The sequence below is a fragment of the Diplotaxodon limnothrissa genome, linkage group LG1 (genome assembly GCF_057381915.1).
Source record: "Diplotaxodon limnothrissa isolate DT_005_m linkage group LG1, D_limnothrissa_male_GT1.1, whole genome shotgun sequence".
Classification (NCBI taxonomy): domain Eukaryota; kingdom Metazoa; phylum Chordata; class Actinopteri; order Cichliformes; family Cichlidae; genus Diplotaxodon; species Diplotaxodon limnothrissa.
The window spans coordinates 23136780-23154187 of record NC_140596.1 but is presented as its reverse complement, the minus strand read 5'-3'; the positions used below and the strand labels follow the sequence as shown (position 1 = coordinate 23154187).

Below are 17408 nucleotides of genomic sequence, written 5' to 3'. Positions count from 1 at the left end.
ATCTGTGATGTTCTTGAACCACAAAATAGTCACCACCCTATCAGTAACAAATCCACAAAGTCTGCAAACAATGTCCTGTCAATTCAGTTCACAGTTTAATACAAACATGTATTTTCTCTGTTTCTTATGAGGACAAGAGGAATACTGATTACACAATCTCCTTTGTCTTTCAGTCACGGATCCAAACTTACCAGCTGCGTATTTGTGTCTTTTTTAAGAGATGAAACTGAGTAGAAAAGATCCCCTGAGGGAGAAACATTCTTTTGTTTTTCTGATGAGAAATAAGCCACTACAGACACAGGTAGGCTCATTCTGAGTTTGCTACCATTTCTGCTGATGACTTGGCACAGTCTCACAGGGCACTAGGGAATACAGTATGAAGGCATTTCAGTAGCTTTGTGCTGCAGTCACATTGTTCAAGAAACGATCTCACGACACCCAAAGAGTTCTTAAGCGCTTCACAGACATCAGATTCCCAGGGCAGCATGTCTGCAACACCAGCATCCTGGAATGCCCTCAGAGTTTAGACCCAAGTCCTTGTTAGGAGAGTGGTCAGAGAATAGTTTCTCTGCACTCAAGGCTTTGTTCAGAGGAGGGGGAACGCAGTGGATTGGTGCAGGCAGTGGATGTTTGTGGGAGATGTTTTGGACGGCGCATGGAAGGGGACGGTGATGAACTCAAAGCGCCGCAGCTCTGGAGATGAAGATCCTCATGCCCACGCTTTCTGGGACTGCCTATGATGTGCTGGGTCATCACCTTTGAGCACAAACCACCAAGAGTCAGTGACAGACACATAACAGAGGCATTTTGAGACATTTCATATCTCTTCAATACAGATGAAATTCAGTTATGTATCTTTTTGAAGTCTCCAGATGTTTCTAAGTTACAAATTATGCAGAGGTACTTATCCAATAACAAATGACTATTTTTAACACATGATTCAAACTGATAAACCCTTTGAAATAGCAGTACTGAAAATAAAATTGATTAATAGGAATTTCTTTTCCAAATTTAATGCACATGCTCTTTATTATTATTATTATTATTTTGAAATATTTGAAATGTTTTCACCACAATAATAATAATAACAATAATAATAACAATATTGTGTTCAAAATAGAAAAATGCTGATTGAGCCAATCCAAAATGTCTTCCTGATTTTCATCCCTGTATGTTTGGTTTTGGTGTAAAAAGCTTGTAAAACACTGCTAAGCTGGTCCAGTTTAATGATTTTTTTTCACCACTAACGACCAAAGCCAGAAGGTATACAGATTTCTAAAATGCACTGAACTATCAAAGGCTTTTATCCATAAAATATTCAGGTTACCTGATCTATGACATTTGCACTAAAGATGGCCTCCTCCATGTGTTTTTCATCTGATTTAATGACACACTTGATGTTGTTGACAACTTGCTGGACTTCAGGAGGTAGACTGCAGCTCGAGTGCTCCAGGAACTTAGCCACTAGTATTTTGGTGTCTTTGTACATCTTAAGGTCAGCCAGGGAGTGTGGGCGTTCGTTGGAGGAGTGTGTGTGGAGCGATCTGGGTTTAAGGTGGATGTCAACTTTCTTGCCCTCTTTCTGCTGCTTCCTGGCAGACATATGTGTGGGTTTACCTCCAACTACCTCTGTTGAATTGTCCCTTGGCTCTAAGGAGGGGAAAAAGCAGCAAAAATAAAACAAAAACAACCAAATAAACCCGCATTAAATCACACACAGTTCTTAAAATTAGAGCTAATGCCACTTGTAGTTTCTTGAGAAACATGGCTTTTACAAGACTGCATTGCATTTGAGAGAATGCCAAAGCCAGTTTTAAATGAGCTGCAATCATCTTTACACACAACACTATTTTCTTCTTTCTGACAATGCATTTTAATTTATTATAGTAAGCCAACCAGGTTACATTGATTCACAAAATAGAGAGTGCTGTATAGCAGCAGATGTGCAAATTTCTGATGTTTCCCTAACTATCACATGAATTCATCATTTATACGCTCTTACCCTGATCTGGTGATGCATGAGCTAACTCTTCAGTAGCAGGATCAGTTCCAGGGGTGCACCCAGAATTTTCTCCTGTAGACAGGGGATAAAAACAAGCTGAAAAAATAATGTATTTTAAATGTAAAACCCAGAAAAATGCAGCAAATAATGATGTTGGAGAATCTGGAAGTGAAAGATTGATGATGATTCTTAGATGGACTAATTAAGCTGCAGTGTACAGGCCATTTACAGGCCATTTACAGTGTAAAATGGTAACATATTTGCTGCACTTACTTTCTGTCATAGTGGAGCACGAGATAGGGTCACTGGTGGAACGGACAATGCGTGCCAGTTTGCGGTACCTCCTGGCTGCTCGGAGCACCCGAGGCTTCTCTGAAGGTGAGTGTCCACTTTGGGCTGAGGTAGAGGGGGGTTGTGATGCAGAGGAAGGTGACCAAACACTGAAACACAGCCTTGGGCCGCGTGGCCTGGCAGGAGGTGAAGGGGAAGGGGAAGCAGCCAAAGGGCTGAAAGCTGAAGTTCCACCAGAGGAAGCCACAGAGGTGGGGGAGCAAGGCTGAGGTGGCGGGGGGATAGTAACCGGTAGTGTGAGCTTCCGGCTTGTCATTCTTGCTTTGATAAGGGTGTGTGGTGTGGGTTTAGGTGGCTCCTCTGGTAAATGCTTGGCTGAGGCCAGCTCGTCGCATATGTGCATTGAAGCCTTGAGTTCATCACATAGATGTGTGTTCTCTGCTGAGTCCTCTTGGTCCAGATTGCTAAAGTTTTCCGAGGACCAGTCAGGTGAGCGCTCCAGCGACTCCTGCGTGTGTGAGGACTCACTGTATCCAGTATCACTAGGGCGAGCATCAGTGTTAGTCAAGCCACGGCGGCAACGTGAGGCATCACGTGTACAAAGTTCCAGGCTGGTGCAGCTTCCATCAGTGGGGGCAGTGTGGAGCGTGCCATAGGGAGAGGAGTCAGAGCCCTGGACCTCCAGGGAGCACAAGTCCTCTGAGGAGCAAGTCTGGTCCTGGTCAGCCACCTCTGACACCATGAGAGAGGCACTGTCCACTGAGGCTGCAAAAATGCATCATTAGCACGATCACCAGTGGAAAAAGATATTTAGGAACAAATAGCACTGTGAATATTCAAACTGTCTTTACCCTGAGTGCTGAGACCTGCGGTAGTATTTCTCTCACACAGACTGGACTCAGTGGCCTGTTGCTCTATGCTGATGGTAACCTGAGAAGACGAAATTATTAGTAAACATAACAGGAGTCCTCAATAAATATGGATATTTGACATGTGCTATATCACACAACAGCTGCGTGGCGCCTAACCTTCAGTACCACTGGTTGGTCTGTAGAGGGCTCTGCAAGACCACAACACACTTACCAGTAATTTGTCACTATAAAGAGCAGGGGTACCAGTGCAGAAAATTACAGTATAATGTTGAGCTGAATAGGAACTTTAATTAGAAGCACTAATGACCTTTTTGAGGTACATTATATGATACATCAGAATCAGAATCAGAATCAGAATCAGAATGGGTTTATTGCCAGATGTTGAGGTTTACAACATTAGGAAATTGCTGCGGTGCTTCAGTGCAGACAATAAGAATTAAAGTGCTATGTAGAAAGAAAGATATGTGCATGAGATATACATGAGAATAAGAATTATGAGTGCTACGTTGAAAGATATATACATGAGTGCAGGTGGTGATCAGTGCCAAACATGAAATGATGCAGTGACACAGCGTAGGGTCATGTGTTAGTGGCGGGGACAATCATGTGGTTATTGTTCATGTGTCCAACAGCAGAGGGGAAGAAACTGTTCTTGTGGCGAGAGGTTCTGGTGCGAATGGACCGGAGCCTCCTGCCTGAGGGGAGCAGGTCAAACAGACTGTGTCCAGGGTGAGAAGGGTCAGCTGAGATCCGGGCTGCACGCCGCAGTGTCCTGGAGGTGTACAGGTCCTGCAGAGATGGGAGTCTGCAGCCAATCACCTTCTCAGCAGAGCGCACAACACGCTGCAGTCTCTGTTTGTCCCTGATAGTGGCTCCAGCGTACCACACGGTGATGGAGGAGGTGAGGATGGACTCGATGATTGCAGTGTAGAACTGCATCATCGTCCGTGTTGGCAGGTTGAATTTCTTCAGCTGCCTCAGGAAGTACATCCTCTGCTGGGCTTTCTTGATGACGGAGGTGATGGTGGGCTCCCACTTCAGGTCCTGGGTGATGGTGGTACCCAGGAAGCGGAATGAGTCCACAGAGGTGATGGGGGTGTCAGTCAGGATGATGGGGGGGAGTGGGGCTGTGTGCTTCCTGAAGTCCACAATAATCTCCACTGTCTTCTGGGCATTCAGCCCAGAAGATCTCATGGCATCTCAATGCTGAAACCATCAGATTCTGATGATTTCTCACACATCAAATCATTTGCTGCATGGCTGTAGTCACTTTTTGACAGCTTATCTATTTCAGGCGAGCAGACCTTTCTTTTGATTCCTCTTTGAAAGACAAAAAAAATAGGTATGAAGAGAACTGCGGATTTAATCTCTGTAATGGCACAGAGAATAAGTGAGGGGTGATTAAACGATGTTGAGAAGATAACAGAAGGATTTACTCGTACATTAGAAAGTTATTTTTAGCGCTGAACAATGAGACGCAGCAAAGAAAAAAAAAAGCTCTGATCACTTCACCCAGACAGTCGAGGCAGCTGGATGATACTGAGCTTATATTTGTTGTGATTTTGGGCTTCTAAATTTTGCACGTGACATGACATTCAAATGTTTCTAACAAATATTAATTAGAAGTGGAAAACAGTAGACACATAATTAAATCCTAACCATTTTATTAAGGCCTGTAACCCTTAAAAACACACATCTAATCTAAAAATCTTCCCACTGACCTTGAAACCCACTTGGCTTTGAGAGCGAATGCATAAAAGTTTACACCTGTCACATTGACTCTTCCTAAAATACTACATTTTACAAAGAAGTCATTTCACATCACTGAATGCACAACTAAAAGAAAACACGAAACTGAAAATTCATTAATAATTAGAATCTGGTGAACCTCAGATAAAAATGCACCTATGTGGTGTTGTTTTTCCTCACCTGGCTGGCAGGTGTTTGACCCACCACAGACTCATATGGAGGGGGCAGGTCAGTTGGGTACAGGGTGCCTGGGCTGTTGATAGGAACCCCATATATGGCACTGAAGGGAGAATGGGGAAAGTCCAGATGCAAGCCTCTGTAAGGGACAGAAAAGCAAAGAGTCAATCAAACAACCCAAATAATAAAATACAAAGAATGCCTAATAAATATAATTGTCCACTGACTGATAAAGCTGCAGTTAAAACCTTTGTCTTAGGGTAATATACAGTATGCATGTGAACACTGACCAGCTGTGAAATATGTCCACACAATATCCCACTGCTCTGGGCAGAAAAGAGGTTATAGAGGATGTCACAGAGACTATGACCTCTGACCTTTTGGATATATAACAGCTCATCATTTAAAACTTTTATTCTAATGAAAACTCCTGTGAAATGTTGTCACAATTAGAGTATGAATACTTGAGACAATGTGTTTTTGGACATCGCAGTGGATGTAGCGAAAGAGGACATGCAGACCGTTGGCGTGACAGAGGAGGATGGTAGGAACAGGGTGAAATGGAGGCCGATGATCTGGTGTGGCAACCCCTAAAGGGAGCGGTCGAAAGAAGAAGAAGAAGAAATGGCAATGAGCTTTGACCAGCAAAGTGTAACTGAAATTCCCGGAAGGTGTTCATGAGATCTTGAAATGGACAAACGAATGGAAGACAACCAGAAAACATGTGCCGAGGAATGATTAAATAAACAACAAAACTATTCTTGGATACTTGGAATACAAAGAGAGAGTGCTCTGAGACAGTCGCACAGTGTTGTGTTTAAGAAACTGTCACCGCCAGCGTGAATATCCAAGTCAAACATATGGTATTGTCTATAAAAGCCTTAAGAAAGAATGGATGAAAGCGATCCTCTTGTCTCCTACACTCCAGTCCTAACAATATATATCGGCGCTGTATTATTCGGCGTGCAGCACTATGTTTCATATGGTACCAATTAAGAATGAGCAGCCATGCGTGCTGTCATATCTTTTAATTACAACCCCATTCTCCTCTAAAGTGGCAGAGCATGAAATACAACCTGAGTATTTCCACCAGTCATTCAATGCATAATGATGTCATGACACATCCCTGGCCCTGAGCATGGATGCTATAAATGCTTCCGTTGCCTTGTATATATTTATGGGATAACTGACAAACAGATGAGGCTTCCTGCCAAATGGCCACAACAGCACCGCTCTCTCTGCAAAGGCTTAGAAAATGGAGATGGTGGTGAGGGAGGGGGTCAAATGATCTTCCATTGCAGCTGAGTACCGCGGTCACAGCTTCGTAATGGAGAGAAATGCTCTGAGCTCAATGTGGTTGATAATAACACGTGTGAAGAGATGTTGCCGTTGCTGCTTAATATGATGGGTTTGCCTTTTCCATGCAAACACTGCTTCGTGCACCTGTATATTTACTTTCTCATAGGAAATCCTGGTGAGATTTACAGAAGTAGAGGTTAAATATTAATGTGAAAATGGTCTTTAACCTAGAAACAGATACCAGTAAGAAAATGCATTAGTTATTATGCTTTTAGCGTCTACTAAACTAAGCAGCATCGCTTTGATGTGTGTCCTTTCCACATCCAAAAACCTCACACCTATAATAATAAGTGAAACTTGTTATTATAGGTGCTTATGAAGGGGCACAAGAGTATACAGAACAATCCCATAGTCTGTATATAAAAGCTGGTCCTTCCTGAAATGTAAAGTCAACGTCGAAATGCCTCAAATCTGTTTTTCTTTTTATTTACCAGCAGGGGGAAATCCTTTGGTTGTAAAACATTTGATTTTATAGAGGAGTACAGGAAAAATTTGCCTCAGCTCGCTTGATCTACAGCCTCACTGAACACTTTTCTGATGAGTTTATGGTCTTATTCTCTAGTTTCAAGTGTGCATTTATACTACAATGAACTTGTAATTCCCATGATGTATGGGTGTGCAGTGTCGCTTAGATTCACAGTCAGATCTGCACAGTCTGTGTAGGATTTTAAAAAAATATTTAAGATAATGACTCTTGAGTGTTGGTGCTACTGTGAAAAACTGAAAGCTAGAAGAAATGTATGTTGAGCCACATCTAATTTATTTTTATTTTTATAGGAAAATGGGAAATAAGTGCCGTGGTTTATTAAAATGTGAAAACATAAGTGAAATATGGTGTATGAAGCAAAGACAAAGTTTGTGGAATTCCACTGAGCTTCAAAGTCAGTTTTTGGTATGGCCATCTTTGTTCTTTAACTCAGCCTGAACTATCTTAAGTAAGGTTTCTAGTAATCTCTTGTGGTTGTGTTCATGCATAGTTCTCCGGGCTTCTTGAAGGACATTCAAAGCTCTTTTTTGGATCTTGGCTGCCTTTTGTTTCATTTGATCATAAGAAGATTCCACACTTCAACAATGTTGAGATCTGGGCTGTGTTCATAATTCCATCAACACACTGCTCAATACAACTGGCTGTGTTTTACAGATAGCTGTAGACACTCACTGCTGCATCTCTCTCCTGCCCTCCTCCATAAATACTGATGTTTATTTTAACCAAAAATTATACATTTGAAGTCATCGCTACTTAAGACCTGCTGTATTCAATCCACTTTTTGTGTAATTTGGTACAGCTCAGTGATTGTTCCTCGTTTCCCTTCCTTAAGAATGGCTTCTTGACATTTCTTATGGACATGACTTTCAGATGCTGTTCATCTGCTATAGAAAGATTTTTTAAGGATACACTCCACACCATGCTGAGATATGTTGATTTTTAGCTAATAGATTAATAAAGTTTCTCTCTAATAGCTCTCTGTGAAGCCGTTTGTGCAAAACTAGTATTTGATTGCTGTCAAACTGTGTTATACTAGGTTTCCTATCGAAAGAATTGGGAACAAATTCTGTGTTTTTGCAACAGACTGCTAGCATAAAATGCCTAAAGATACAAATTAAAATTGGTTCTTTGCTAAGTTGTCTGTTTTGTGCAGACACAACACTGGTTCATCCCTTGAGTTAGGTGCCTTTTTATGCTTGAATGATTCATATGTCAGTTTTAAATGGCTAAACAAACAAAATATTCCTCTGCAAATGGTTAGGCATAAGGACTAGACTGCAAAATAATGACCGTAAGCAATTCTTTTCATTGAATAGATTATATAATATAAATAAAACCTCAGAAATAATCCCTAATGTCTTTTTAAAGAGAACATACAGCTACTTGATACCCAATTTGAATTGCTGCCCTCTGGGAGGATGCCCAATGCTTCAAAATAAATAATATTTACAGCTATATTCTTCATTTGTCTGTAGCCTAAAATGAGTGCCATTAACTTGTAGTTTGTGTTCCACTTAATGTAACGAGTTATGCTTTTTTGGATTACACTGCAATTTTTATGTAACTCTTTGACAGTTGCACAAAGATGTAAAGTGGTGGCTTTAGATCATTAAGTGTCAAGTGTCATAGAAAAATGAACCCAGATTAAGTACCATTGAGTTTTTGGTTAATAACGTAGTATTTATTATGAATTACAAAGAAAACGTAAGCTGTTGTGAATACTGTAGACTGCATTTTTAATATGTGAACTTTGAAAGTATCTATAGTTAAAAATGGGATGATGATCAAAACTGCTTTGCTTCTCACCTCTGTCCATCCATTGAGGGGGTACAGGTGTACTCTGGGGGGTAGTATGGCGGTGGGGGAATGGGAGGAATAAACTCATCAAAGTCCAGTGTTTGGTGGAGGATTGTTCCGTGGGGGGTCATACAGTCAGCGTTCAGGGCTCGAGCTCTGTGTGGCATAAACTGAAAGCAGCAACATTTTAAACAAAGAGGCATTATCAAGTTGTCTTTGTAGGTTCTCAGTCAGAGTAAGCTTGGAAAGAAAAGCAACTGGACTTCTTTAAGTTCCTTGAAGAGGTTTCACCTCTCATCTGAGAAGCTTCTTCAGTTCTAAGACCAAATGGAGGAGAGTCCCAGGTATTTAAGTCCTACTAGGAGCTGTCGCTTAAGAGGACTACTGATCTATGTCCAAAATGTGAATAGATTCCAGTGTTCACATTTTGGACAGAGACGACAGATGGTCGAAGAAGCCATCTATGACCACTGTGAACAACCATCCTTGAACAGTGGCGGTGACTTACAACACAGTATGTCACTAACATGTATTCAGATCTCTGAACACGGTCTAACTGATGCAAGTGCCGTGCATGGGGCCAGCTTCTTTTCGAAGGCTCTTTACTCAGCCTTTTCTAAGTGGGACAACTTTCCAGTCACAGTCAACCTGCTTTTCTAATCTCCAGGCTGCCGCCGCTGCTATTGACTCGGCTAAATTTACTGAGCTAAACAAAAGGTTGACACCCTTTGTAGCAAATGGGAAACGAGGCCATTCTTGGAAACTCGACTGGTGGAGATAAGACAGTGCTTTTTTTGTCCTTTGCTTCTCTGTGAATCAATACTTAGAAGTCATGATGTTCAGCAGCCGCTTTAATTTACAGAGGCTTTCCTGCTTTAGTGTTTGCTCTTATCAAACAGTATAATTTCCTACTGTCATATAGTTATCTAACTCCTGCACGGCATGTATGATGTCTTATATTCAGCTGAACCAACAATAAGGTTAAAATTCTCCTGACTGATTCATGATTGATTTGTTATTAGACTGTAGCAACAAAAGGCATTAGCACCAAAATGCATTTATATCTACACTTCTCCATACAAAGAAGTCTGAGGAAGATCTATGTCTGCTCATCAGACATATTATGCTGAGCACTGAAGCAGGGTGTGCTCTGATTTAAGGCATTAATTCAAACTGTGAATGATTTTCCTCCTCCATTTACATTCTTAAGTGCTGTATAATTCAAACAGCCTATAATAAATGTATTCATGTCCTTTGTTATTAATTTCCCTTGTTTAATCAGAATAAATACGAGAGCTAATTGGTACTCATCAATACATTTTGTGTCTTTGTCTCGCTATTTGTTACATTTTATAAAATAGATTAAAAAAACAAAGTAAAATAATATCCATCCATCCATTCGCTTCCGCTTATCCTTTTCAGGGTCGCGGGGGGCGCTGGAGCCTATCCCAGCTGTCATAGGGCGAGAGGCAGGGTACACCCTGGACAGGTCGCCAGTCTGTCGCAGGGCCAACACACAGGGACAGACAACCATTCGCACTCACATTCATTCGCACATTCACACCTAGTGACAATTTGGATTATCTAATTAACCTATCCCCACAAGCTGCATGTCTTTGGACGGTGGGAGGAAGCCGGAGTACCCGGAGGGAACCCACGCAAACACGGGGAGAACATGCAAACTCCACACAGAAAGACCCCGGCCTGGTGTTGGAATTGAACTCAGGACCTTCTTGCTGTGCGGCAACAGTGCTAACCACCGTGCCACCGTGCTGCCATAAATAATATCATGTTTGCATAAAGTCAATTTTTATGATCATATTTTTTTGCAATAACACTTCTAATTTCTTGAAACCTTGCAAAGTTCACGGTAAAATGTCACATACAGGTGAAAGCACCAGTTTTAATATTGAGACTCCTTTAATCTTTCGGTAGGGTCTTTACCTTACACCATAAATCGCCTTTGAGGTGCCTCCTGTACTGATTTAGCACTATATAAAAAAAGTTGATGTGTTTAAAGGAATGAAATAACTGCTTTTGGTGTGCAAATCAGATGATTTTGACCATGTTAGTTCTGATTAAAACAGTCCCTACCATCCTTAAACAGATCAAATCTGCAGCAATGTGCCGCATGCCCTGATGAAAGCATGAAAAAAATGCATGTTTTTAACTGCAGGGTGGTCACTGAAGAGAGAGTTAATTCAGCTACCGTTGCCGTCTGCACTTCGATCACACTCACCATCTGCAGCACATCAGTCGAGACCATCTGCATACAGCACATTGCAGTGGCTAGAGCACACACAATGGTGGAGATGACGTTAAGGGCACATACACTGAAAAGCAGCTCCTAAAGGAAAGAGAGAGCAGAAGAGGAGGATGTTAGAGTAACAAGAAACATAAGAGCAAAAAGGATATGAGTGACAAATAAGAGGAATTAGAGTCATGTAGGAGGTAAAGTGAGGAGGAGGAAATGGGAAAGAAAGATAGCTGGTATTATGAACAGTAAAGGTTGAGAATATAAGAACAAAAGGAGGTCTAAAGGTAAAGAAGCTATGATAGGATAAGTTTAGGCACATAGCAGGGTGGCACTGCAGAAAGAGAAGCCTGGTTCTGTAAGACAACTATACAAACACTAATAAACTAGAGTGTTAATGCATTTGAAATACTTTTAAAAGGTTAAGTACCTTTAGAGAGAAACAGAACGCCCGTGCATTTTTGTGGATTGTTGCAAACACACTCTAAAGATCATTAAAATCCAGGGTAAAGCATGAACTTACAGTAGACACACACACACACACACACACACACACACACACTCTGCCAATGCAGTGAACAGCAAGGGTACAAACCAGTATTGAGTCTGTCAGCAAAATAAAGTGCATGCTGGTGAAATACTAGACCAGCATCTTGAATCAGAGAAAATAGTTCATATGACTGCAGTCCCATTATGCTGCTGTTTGTGCTATTCTTTTAGACAAATGTGGAAGAAAATCATCCGTATTGGCTATTACGATCATATTTCCCATATTTAAGTGGCTCAGTTTTTCCAGTAATATCAGCTTTTGGTATGTCTTTACAAATAAAGCTGTAATACGGGTGCTGCATGAATTAATTTCCAGAAGGCATGGGAACAACATCTGTTTAAGAATTAGCTCAGGGAATAGCAACTGTCTGGCACACACAATGCACTGAAAGGACAAAGGATGACAGCACTTTGTAATGTTCATTCAAAATAAGATAAACTAAACACACTTTTTCATATGTGAACAAAAGAAGTCTGAAGCATGATCTGTCCACTCATGTGCTTGAATAGAATCCTTTAAAGAAAAGTCCAAAGGGTTAATCTGATAGACGGATTCACTTCCCGGGATTACTATTATGAAAAAAAAGACAGTTAAAAGGAAAGGAGGAAGGGGAAGCAGAGACGGGTGGGTGTGTGGTAGTATTAGGGGCAGATTAAGTTAAATAAAAAGAATTGAAGGGTTTTTTTGGTCATTATTGTTATTATGATTGTTTATTATTTTTAGGATAAAGTCAAAATTTTGAGAAAAAAATCTAAAAGTGGTGATTAAAGTTTTAAACAGCCACCGTGTACAAAATACCTTGCGTAGATGAGTTAGTGAAACAACTTGATCAGCTTTCATTTTCTGCTTGTGATACGACATACCTCCTGTTCACTGCAAGAGGATGTAACCCTCAGTATCCTTGTATCTGTCCATTGCCAGCTACATCATTTTGCATAAATCCAACCAACTCTTCCAAGTTTGTTTGTTTGTCTCTTTTTGCACCATCTCTTTAACATCTTTACACTTCTCACCATGTTGTGTGCTAAAAGAGAATTCATTTCCTTGTTGCTAAAACCGATTCTTAAGTACGACTTCACCAACTCATCTACATAAGGAATTTTATGCAGGGAACAGCAGCTGTGGCAGTTGTTTGACATGAAACAGCAGCTTTAATCTTCACATTTCAACTTTATTCACAGAGAAAAACAACTGGAGTTGTGTTTTCCAAGTCAACCCCTGTGGACAAATGCAGGTGCACAGACACACGATCACAACGATACTAAACTGCCCTGCTGCCGGCACAACTAACAGGTGCATTCAACAAATGTGTTCAACTAAAATATATGAACTCCTTAAAGACAAGAAGAGATGAGATGGGAGCTAAAACTCGCTGTGGACTTTCTGTGGACACAGGAAGCTCCCCAGTTACCATACAAAGTGGTTTTCCACACTGAAAAAAAGGGACTGGCCATCTCTTGGATTTATGTAAGCATCTTGCATGTATTTAACACAATTACCTCATGTTTTAAAGATAAATGTAACTATATAGTGTAAAAACTACATGATATGCAGAAAGGGTGTATTAAATTGTTCATATCATGTTCAGGTGAAGTAAGTCAATAAGATAGCAACGTTAAATCTCGTGAAACCACGCGTGATTTCATCTCGCGGGCTTTGGATCGTGGTTCAAAAAAGGCATCCATCTCAGTCAAGTCGAGTAGCCAACTCTACGTTTTTGGTATGTCTTGATTTTTTGAATTAATATTTACCATATTTCAGCCAAATGTAGTTAAACGTCTAGAGTGTCGCCATGTAACATGCTAAAAAAGAGCCATTAGCTTATTTGCTGTTTTATCTGTTGTCAAAGAATTGGCGCTTTTTCATTTGAATTTGTCTTTGGCACAAGAGCCGTAATATCACATTAAACCTAATTATGAGGCACTCATAACATAATTTGGTTTTCTGTGTGAATAGATTTGCCAACTGACTCTTCAGTTACATTGTGTATTTACTGCACCGTGGTGTTAGTGAGATTTTGGACATTGAACAGCTTTAGCTAATATCATTAGCGGCATTATGCTAGCTTACATCCCTACCCCTCCTGCCCTCACCTGCTGTCCTTTTCTTTTTGTTTTGTTTTTTTTGCTGCACATTGAGAGACCACATCTATTCTGCATTTCACCAGGAGTCAGCTGATGGATTGTGGGTTCAAGGTGTTATGGTAAGAAAGTATATTCTATTTTCGCTTAAGGTTTCTGTAACTTAATTATAATAGGTTTTGTATAATTATTAGGTGCATGCATACACAAATAGACCACCCTATTAAAACAACTGAGAAATCCAAAATCTGCCATAGGTTTAACTTATACCTGTATGTATTGTCAGAAAGGTGATTACTGGACTCACATTAATGCACACTTGAACTGAAATGAGGTTGTAACTTGTGGGTTCTTGGGTTGCAAATCAGAAACAAACATCTTTGGATTTTTTTAATCCCATAAGATCTGGAAACACAGTTTTTATTCAACAAAACATTACTGATTAACCAAGCACAGTGCCTGCTGTTATTTCAAAATTTCAAAATGTTATTTCAGATAAAATGCAGCATTCCAGTGCATCCCAACCATGCATACAGTCAAGGTTTCTGACGGAGCTGAGTTTCTCTCTGACAGTCTGCTGAAAGTGTTTGCAAAGTGATCGGGGGAACAGTGCACAAAGCTAAAGGATGTAGCTGCCATGATGACAGTAAGAACTTTAAAATTCTTTAACTACAAAGTGTATATGTATTGCATTAGGTCAGTAAAAGATTTTTATGCTGCATCCATTGAAACAGTCAACTATTACCTGTGAGTACTGATTCCACTGAAAGGATGCCATTCTTTTTTGTCATGCATTTACTGGCCCACTGAGAAAAAATGATCTTTTTTTAAAAATATATGTTCTGGAAACTATATATCCATAAAGTTGATGTCAAACAGGAACTTTTGATATTGCTTTGTAGATGCTGGTGTTGCATGTTGACTGGTTTAAAAAGTCAAGTTTTTGTCTGGGATCATTTTCTTCTGTGCTACTGAAAAGTTCACAAATCTCTGTTTTCTTTGTTATAATACTTTAGGATGACATTAATGCTCAAAGGGAGTCTCATCAAAGTGCTCCGCATCTGTGTGAAAGACAATTGCAACATCTTGGTGCAGGAGTTCATGGTGAGTGTTTTATGAGTAGATTGTGGCTTTGCAACATTTAAAAATGCATTTAGTTATCCACTTGATCCTCATTGGACTGGTTAGGACCAGTAGTCCTCTTTAATAATTTGAAGTTCACATGAGGCCTGGTAGTGAACTCGGCCGCCGGCCCTTGAGGCCCCACCCCTACCCCTGTATTAGGGGTCACATCAGTGTGAAAAAACTTTAAATTTGTCATTCTAGTGAACAAAGAAAAATCCCACCAATATTTACATTAGCTTTTGTTTGAAAAAAAAAAAAAAGACCAACAGCTAACCAAATTGTGGGGCTGAAAGTCTAAATTCTAACATCTTCTGAGTGACATAACCTGGATTTCTGATGGGCCGGTGTCTTTCTAACAAAAACTAATGTAAAGCATTTGAAATTATTATGTTTTTCAAACTCTGTTAGACCATGAATGGCAGCATGGCAGGCCACTCTTTGGCTATAGCTATTTACTATGTTGCTTGCATTGGTTTAAATTACTCTAACATTAGAACTGGTAGATTCAAAAGAGATGAGTTTAAAAGGGAATCTTAAAAAAATGTTTTGTGTTTAACCAGGACTTGACTGAGGGCACTGCACAGATTGAGAAAACCACAATGAACATCTGTCTCCAGAGATGCGCCAGGCAATGACTTTTCTGATGTTGGCATCATCATCGAGGGTGTAGTAGTTCTTCAAGATCTGGATAACGTGACCTTTGCAGTAGCCATGCTGTTTGGACCTTTTTTATTCCTTCAACATGAGTTACCCATCACAACTCTGCTACACTTTTGAGGTGATTCAAAGGGTGGTAATGGAGTTGGATGCAACTCAGCTCTCAAGAAAAGCTCACAACTAAGACAAAACTGCTCCTGCAACGAAGCTCACTGTTATGCATGTGAGGTGATCAGCTCTAGGTGAGAAGACATTTAAATCTCACACTTGTTCTGCTGCATTTTTGAAGCTCAATTCCAGGAGCAGATCGCAGGGTTCATTTTTATATACTCTGCAACTGCCATGAGGACAAGCTGTTTTTGTTGTTGTTGTTTGTTTTTCCTTTTGCTCTGTACAAGTTCTCTGTTTGTCTGTTTGGCAGCATTTTTAAATTTCTCTTTGTATTTTTTTCTTTCTTTTACTAGTGAAGAGATGTAGCGTGAACAGTTATACAGTCTAAATATCCCATATGGGTCGTGTGAAATGGTATTTTCAGTTTCATTCAGTTGAAGTAAAGAACGTTGAATATTTCTAAGTGTGCTGTTTTGAACCAAGATGTCACAGTATGATCAGTGCTGTAATTTTTGACAGTCACTGTATCAATGTTATTTTTGCGTCTCTTGAATAAAGTTTTTGACCTGCAAGTGCTAATTTCTTTAGTTATTGGGGTAAAATGGGTAGTGTTAATAGGAAGGTGTTTGCCAATTCAGTAACCTAATTTAATGTTAATGGAAACTAACATTTCCTCAAATTGTTTAGTTATAATTGTTGTTTAACTGAATCTTGACGTCAGAGGCCTTAAATAGAATGTTTTGATTTGTTCTTTCCCAACATTTTTCAAAAGAAACAGTCTAATTTCTTTGCTGTGATTGATTCCAGAGAACACGGAAGAACTGACATTATTTAACTGTTGATTTATATAGATTCAGTGGAGGAGTAATGTCAGTTTAATTCTTTACCTACTGTCAATGCAGTGAAATTAGACATTTTGTTTTGAAAGGTTACTGGTGGATGCCAGCAACCATCTTGGAAGAGAACAATACAATCTGTTATAAGGCCTCCATTTGAAAATTGTGTATTTGATACTAGAATATAATAGCAAAATGTAATTTGAAGATAACATGTAGTATTTAAGTGACCAAGTAGTATTGGTTAAAAGTTATTGAATGGTGTTGGGATAAAGTGAAAAAATTGTGAAGGATTAAAATATTCCAAGAGCTCAAATTACTTCATCAAAACATGTTTAAGTCACATTTTATCAACACAAATTGCACAAGTTTATTGAACATGAATAAATTGTGTTAATTTAACTCAATTGTTTAAGTTGCTGCCAAAGCAAAACATCTGTGTGCAACAAATGTCCACCATTGAATTAAGTAAATCCAACAACATATTTTTTTCAGTGCAGCCTGTCTCACAGATTATTCACTGGATTCACGAGGCGCATAATTATCAGTGACATTAGAAACCTCAACTGGTGTTAGGCCCACAGAGAGGACGGCCGCCTCACCTGCTGAGGTTTATCAAGTCATGCAATGCAAAAAAAAATAAAAATGTCCTAATGGATATAAGCCAAATAATCTTTTATACAATCAAATTGATCTTAGACTTTAAAAAGTAAATAAATAAATACAAATCTGCCAATGGGACGATACAATTTTGCACGGCTTGAATTCCTCACTGCTAGAAACAACAATAATAATAATAATAATAATAATAATAATAATGAACCTTAAAACTACAAAAATATGACGATTTAAGCCATTTGTCCTTATTGCAACTCGATACCAAGTTATTTAAAATAGACTCTATCTGCATTTTTCCAAGTACAATAGCTTTAAATCACTTGTGAAACCTGTTTAAAAGTTTTCAAAATGAAATGCACACTGAGACTTGATATTGGAATAGATTAGCGCATGCACTTCAGTGGCCTGTTATCAATGGTACATCAGTAAAATGTGCCCGATG

At 39.6% G+C, this 17408-nt stretch overlaps 1 protein-coding gene across 2 annotated transcripts in view; it reads right to left on the bottom strand.

The window, feature by feature from the left end:
- Nucleotides 1-552: 552 nt before the first annotated feature.
- entrep2 (endosomal transmembrane epsin interactor 2) overlaps nucleotides 553-17408 on the bottom strand; it is a 115098-nt gene continuing 98242 nt past the window's right edge. For both annotated transcript variants that reach the window (XM_085355242.1, XM_085355250.1), the window contains exons 5-12: nucleotides 10974-11081; nucleotides 8744-8904; nucleotides 5095-5230; nucleotides 3145-3223; nucleotides 2276-3058; nucleotides 2003-2074; nucleotides 1328-1650; nucleotides 553-756 (exon numbers count right to left, since the gene is read on the bottom strand). In XM_085355242.1, the coding sequence (XP_085211368.1) occupies nucleotides 553-756; nucleotides 1328-1650; nucleotides 2003-2074; nucleotides 2276-3058; nucleotides 3145-3223; nucleotides 5095-5230; nucleotides 8744-8904; nucleotides 10974-11081 (1866 nt within the window). The remainder of the gene's footprint in view (nucleotides 757-1327; nucleotides 1651-2002; nucleotides 2075-2275; nucleotides 3059-3144; nucleotides 3224-5094; nucleotides 5231-8743; nucleotides 8905-10973; nucleotides 11082-17408) is intronic.